The sequence below is a fragment of the Quercus suber genome, unplaced genomic scaffold (genome assembly GCF_002906115.3).
Source record: "Quercus suber isolate HL8 unplaced genomic scaffold, Cork oak 2.0 scaffold_506, whole genome shotgun sequence".
NCBI lineage: Eukaryota > Viridiplantae > Streptophyta > Magnoliopsida > Fagales > Fagaceae > Quercus > Quercus suber.
In genome coordinates, this window is record NW_027069955.1 from 73,968 (window position 1) to 80,985 (window position 7,018).

Genomic DNA, 7,018 nt, shown 5'->3' on the forward strand with positions numbered 1-7,018 from the left:
TATGACACATCATTGATCTCCAATTGATTACACTTATAACCAATTGAAATCAATTGTTTATAATCACATATAGTCGGACTCAATTTGTGATAGTGCATCTCAGACATTAAAAATTGATTTGATAATAACTTTCAATCTGGTGGTCCGATTAGGGTTTATGACCAGTCAATTTAATCGTTACAACATCAAGATCATTTTGGTGGAATGAGATTAAGAATCTAATGGTCAAAATCAAAATGCATATTTCCAAGATGAAAGTACCATTTTACCCTCCATGTAAGATTAAATGCGGGTTGCAAATGGGGTGTCAACACTTCCTCTCTTTTTTCTTTTTCTTTTCACAATAGGTGATCTTCTTCTTCTTCTTTTTTTTCCATTTCACGCTGGGTCTGGTCTGGTCTTCTTCATTAGTTTTTTATTTATTATTATTTTTTTAACTGGGTTCGGGGAGTTTGGGTTCTTCTTCTTCTTGTTTTTCTTTTTCCTTTCACACTAGGTGATTTTCTTTCTTCTTTTTTTCTTTTCCCTTTCACGCTGGGTCTGGTCTAGTCTTTTTCATCTTTTTTTTTTTCCTTCTTCTTTCACTGGGGTCAGAGAGTTTGGGTTTTTTTTTTTCACTGGGTTTAGTGAGTTTGGGTTTTTGGGTTTTTTTTTTTTTTTTTTACTGGGTTCGGTGAGTTTGGGTACTAGGGGTTTGTTGGTTAAATCTGGTTTTGTATCTCATACAAACACATAGCGGAAGCAATAAACAAAGATCTATTTCATTCATGATTGATAACTTGCATTATGTAAATTTCAGAATTAGCGTACCTTGGTGCGGTGAAATTCAAAACAAAAGATTATAAGTCCTTGGGAACACTTTCAATCTTCACTCCAATTCACTTTACGCCCAAGAAGTGTGGTCTCTCAATCAATTTCTAAGGGAGAATAATTGAGTGGTTTCACTCGCACATACACACCACTTCACAATGGTGTCTCACTTTTTCTCTAATAAAAATTCTGTATGTTCTCCCTTTATATATAACTGATTATCTAATTGGGCCGGCCTATTGGGCATTTCCAATTGGGCTTTAATGTGTGGCTTGGAGTGGGACCAAAAGGACCAATAAGACACTAGCTCCAATGGGCCTTGGGCTTTTCTGTCAACTCTTGACAAGTCCAAAGTTACCATTAATTATATTTAATACCACTATATAAATATAATTGCACTCTAGGCCTTATTAATAAATTATGTCCCAAAACTTTATTATACATGCAACCCCTTCATAAAATATTCGTAGTAATTTAAAGTCATAAATATAGACTGTCACTTTGAAGATTACTACGTCTTAATCCTTGAGTACCCGATTTAATCCTTTTAAGTTATTCATTATATATTTATGAAATCCAATTTCATAAATATATACTTTAGTAATTTCTTACCAAAGTGGTTAGGCCTAACTCTCTGAATAACTAAACTCATTAAACTTATCTCAAGGGATATTTTATATCTCTGTTAAGAGACTATGAATTCCATCTTGAGAATATATGTTCCATCAACACAAAATGTGGCTGCCCAACATACTGAGGTTTTGACCGTTACTTTAGATCTCACTCCTGATATATCAAAGCAACCTACATTTCATGATTAGGTCCATTATTCTCTCAGGATTAAGAGTTCATGCAAATATAAGTTGTGAGATTTATTATTCAATTGACAGTCGTTAGGAGAATAATAAATCTCACAGCGGTCCAGTTCAATATGTCTCAACTCTTAAAACAATATCTCTCCTCCCTCATGATCTTTGGTCAAATATTTGGAACAATTGCTTTGTGCAAATATATAAGGTGCCAAGGACACATGATCATATGCATCAAAGCCAAGAACTCCTTTTTCTATCGTGCGGTTTGAAAAAAATAATTTACCACCTTGAAAATTTGAGCCAAAGCAAGATTATGGTGTATTATTATTTTATTTCACATGAGTACCGAATGCCTTTCTCATCCTTTTGGCTGAGATCAAGTGCACATGAGTACCGAATAATTTATGAAGCTTAATGCTTTCTCTTTATTAAATTATAGTTGGTCTTTCACTTCCTCATGACGTAGCTCTTCGTACGAATTGGTAGGGTAGTTGGTTTATGTGATTCAACACAAGTACATTATTAAGTCACATCAAGCCCCTTTTTCTCTTTTTCTTGGACTTAGCTTGTTTATTAAACAAGCTTAAAAAATACTCAAGTTTATCTTATTTATAAATAAGCAAATATAAACAAATTTATTATTAAGTCAAGTTTGAAATGTTTATAAACAGTTTGGTTTATTTACTTTTTTAAGAATTTATCTTCCAAGAAGTTTGAAAGAATTAATTTTCATTGATTTATCAGGCTTAAAAAAGTCAAGTGAAATTAGAATTGTAATTGAAAAAAGAAAATATATAAGTTAACTGAAAATAAACTATGACAAAATCTCAAGTCAAATGAAAAAGGATCCATGGTGCCTTTCAGAGATTCCTTTTTAGTACCACAATTGGATTTTTGTTTCCAATTCTCCTAGTGAGACATAATTTACTACACATTCTAACATAATTTACACATTTGTCAACTTAATGATTAGATTACTTACTTACCTATGAGACCATCAATTGTATTTTGTGAAAAACAATTCAATCACCACTTAATACATGCACAAATGATTAGATTACTTACTTACCTATGAGACTATCACTTTTAGTTGGTGAATAACAATCCAATCACCACCAAATATATGCACAAATTGGGGTAACATGTGACAAATGTGTGTCCTTATATCTTTCTCTTGTTTTGTTTCAATGACTAAAATTCAATAATATTAGAATCACATACTTACACGTAAATTTTGTTACAATTGTCCAACATAACAAATAGTAAGCGGTGGGAAGAAAAATATGGGTTCATATAATAGTAACACGCAATCAATCACAATTTGCCATGTAAAACAATTATAGCAAAGTGTTTATAAAAATATGTAGTACTATCATTATTGTCTAAAATGAGTGGTTTTCATTTTCAAGCCCAATCGTAATCGCCGACATCCCATCCCACGACTTGTAACAACCAATACCACTATCTCAATGACTGCAAGTGGTCATGTTCTTGGCCCAAACTCATTAAGTGGTGAGATGAGCCTCCCCAAACTTTGAGGAGCCAACCAAATAATTTTGTCAAGCACCTAATTTTTTGGTAGAGAGAGAGAGAAAAAGGCATGGCCGCATGGGGGACATTTGAGAACAAAAGAGAATCATTAGATTCATTTGAAGTACCAATTAACTTCTCTGGGATTTTATATATGTTAATGGACAAAGGGGTCCTCTTCCCTTTAGGGACATTCTATGTGGGGTTTGAGAGGCTCTTGACCTTTCTTTTACTAGTAAACGTGTTGAAAAGTTAGTGCGCCCTCGGTCAAGATCACTTAACAATTTTAGTTTGTGCATCAAGATCTAAATCCTCTTTTAACTTACTAAATTGTTGGTGTGATGAGATTTGAAGGAAGATTACGTAGTGTTTGGCTCAAAGAATCTCACATGTCCCTCATAATATCATAGTACTATAGATTTGTTTAAACTTAATGCCTTAGTACCTTGAATATTCGAGAATTTAATTATGTTTATGTTGTCAAGACTAGCTTTCAAATCTTTCACCTTACTATTCTAACTATTATATAAATAAGAATATATATATATATATATATAAGAAATAAATATATAAAATCATATTTGCAGATTTGTTAAAAATTTGATAAAATTCTCAAAAATATAAAATTGTATGTTTTGCTTTAAAATCAACAACAGCGTGACAAAATATTAAATAAAAATATAGCAACAGTATCACATATATATATATATATTTAAACTGATTCTCAAAAAAAAAAAAAAACATATATATATATATATAAACTCAAATAAAAAGAAGTTAAATCTTAGTATGAAAATCTTTCATTTGTTTTTGCAAAAAAATTTGAAATAAGTAAATCTTCCACCGTTCATATCTACATACCCCCCCCCCCCAAAAAAAAAAAAAATCAAGACTTAAATTGGGAACAATGAAGAGGTAGAAAAGGATTTATGTGGAAAATGAAAGATTGACCTTTGTTAGTTGGATATTAGATGAGGTTATTATTTTCAATTTATCAAAACTAAAATGCTCTTTAGTCATTGAAATATAGATGTGCAAATATTTTAAAGAGACCCACGTTATGCTATATATGCACTTGGATTTACTTGATTAATTTGCAACCAAACAAATAATATGCATGAAAATTCATAATGGGTACGATAATTTTATAATACATGCATGCGAATAACTTATTAGTGAATAACTCATATATCACAATGAACTAAATAATTGATTAATGATGTATTTGGATGAACTTGTTTTCATTATTTATTTTTTATTATTTATTTTTTACTTTTTGAGTAAAAATATATATAATTGTAACTTATTCTTTTTCCCTCATGATTTAGAATTTGGACCTACGCACCTATAAGCTAGGCCTTACCCGGTACTTAAACTTTAGCTCTACACCCTCTACTGTATGCATGCATGTATATATAGATATCAATTCCAACTTGGTTACCATTTCTAAGCCGGCACCTCCGTTAATGTATGGTTCAATACTTGTGGAGCCCTAATCATGGCAACCAAGAAACATAGTGAAGGGCAACTAAAACATTTCAAGAATATTGAGCTCATGATGAGCTCATAAAAATTAAAAGCCTCCTCTTAAAATCACACACACAAAAACACAGAGAGGGGTAGGTATTTACTAGGGCTTTTATTTTCAACATTTTCCTTTCTCTTTTGCTAGTTTGTTTTTAGCCTTCTGAAGTGCCCAACAAAGAAACTCCTGGTTCGTTTTGAAGGGGTGCCAGAAAGAAAGGACTTTCAGTCAAAAAGAACGGCCACAAAAATCGAACTTTGATTCTTTCATCATTACCAACAGACGCAAATGGCTGGCACTAGCAAGCAAAAACTAAATTATATATAGTACATATAGAGCAAAAGTAATTTATTTTTATTATTGTTGTTGATATTATATTCTTAGTATTATTGATGAACTTACAATATTACATATTGTAAGCAACTAACCATACACATATCATGAGCTGGATCGATCTAAAAGAAAGAGCATTTAAAAACATAAAGCCACTTTTTATTTGTTAATGAAGGATACTAATTTGGTGTTCCCTATGATTATATGCATATAGAACCTTCCAACTTGCCAACTATAACTTAAGAAATCTATTTTTGGCTAGCTTACTAGTTACTTGTTTAAGGAAACTATTTTTGGCTAGCTTAATAGTTACTTGTTTAAGGGTCTTGTTATTGCGTGTTTAAGAACAATTATTAAGGTGGCATTCTAAATGCAATTGAGTCAATTTCAGTAAAAAAAAATATATATTTATTAACTCTTGCCATTTTTGTTTCTTCTCAATATAAGTGGAATTTATTTTTTCTCTTAACGATTGTTTTAAAGGTATTTGTTAACGCAATCACTTGTTTAACATTATCTTATATTCTTATTTCATATTTTTAGTAAAAGAGTATAAATCAATTAGTTGTATTTGTTTAAAGTATAAGTTCATGTCTCAATTTTTAATTTGCAAATAAGCTAGGACTTAGGAGATTCCAAACGCACATGACCATCTGGTTACATCTCTTTCAATTCCATAGAGATTTTTTCGTGCAAACAATTAAAAGATGGGTGTAGTTGATCATGGTAGCACGTGAAATGTGACGCATTAATAGTGAGCAGCTACAGAATTTTGAGCAAAGATTCAAGGGCAAAACACTGAAGTCAAATGTTGGATTCGCACCAGAAATTATGTCTTGTCATACATTTTTTTTTTTTTTTTTGAGAAATGTCTTGTCATACCTTGGCTAGTGGGTATAGTCGTATAGATGTTTCGCACTATTTTGATACTATTATAGTCCAGACATTAGTATTTTCTCAATGTAAATTATATGTAGAGAAATGGAGAATAGTTGCATGGCACATGCACAATAGAAATCTAGACCCTTAAAACGACATAGAATATACTCTTGTAGTCCCTTTCAAGAAAAAACTTGGCAAACATAATCATAGGAATCGTTTACAATGTACCAATTTAGAATTTCCAACATTTTAATTAGAAAATTTTATATTATATTAATATAATTCGCAGCCGCATTACCCACCTCTCTAGGCCTATATATACCCTCGGATACAATAGCTCTTGCATGCCAACCCTTCTTTCTCTCTCTCTCTCTCACGCACTCACTCACATTCTTGCTTGGTCAATTCAGAAACAAAATCATTCTTTTTAATAATCTCTCATGGCCACCTTCAAGCTCATTTACACAATTGCTTTCCTTCTTGCAATAGTCTTTTCTTATGGGATTATTGCCACTGAGGGAACTAGGCAGTTGAGGACACAGAACATTAAGAAATGTGATCAGAATCACGTAGCTATTTGTGAGAAAATTGTTAGGGAAATGAGAAATAGTCTCAATCACTTGCGCCGTGGCATTTTAGACCATGAAGCTGCAGGTACTGAACCTGCACCACTAGTTGGTAGTGGTCAAACTCATGTTGAAGAAAGCAGAACTGATGATTTCCGACCCACTGATCCAGGTCACAGTCCTGGTGCTGGTCACTCCAAAGGATCTCAAAGTGTGGATCCAAACGAGTAGGCATATATTTACATGACTAATTATTAGGTATTGAGTATAGTGATGTGATGCTCCTTCTCTTATATTAATATAATAAATTTCACTAATTATATTAATAGTGAGATTCTCCATGCTTGAGAGGAGAGAGCACTGCGTTACTGTATTCTAAAAATATCTAATAATTTTCTGCATGCATGATTAATATCAATTGTTCATAAGAATAAATCAGTTTATTGTTGTGAAATGTTAAGAAATTTAGATTTGGTTTGGCTGATAATGATGCATATGTATTTCCTAGTCTCTTGTGTGTTTCAGTATTTGTATCATGCTAGAGATACAAACTTTTTTAT

At 31.9% G+C, this 7,018-nt stretch overlaps 1 protein-coding gene across 1 annotated transcript; it reads left to right on the plus strand.

Annotated features, from left to right (window-relative positions):
* Positions 1–6,332: 6,332 nt before the first annotated feature.
* On the plus strand, positions 6,333–6,689 carry LOC112025842 (precursor of CEP9). Its single transcript, XM_024058528.2, has one exon. The coding sequence runs from the start codon at positions 6,333–6,335 to the stop codon at positions 6,687–6,689; it is 357 nt and encodes a 118-aa protein (XP_023914296.2).
* The last annotated feature ends 329 nt before the right edge of the window (positions 6,690–7,018 follow it).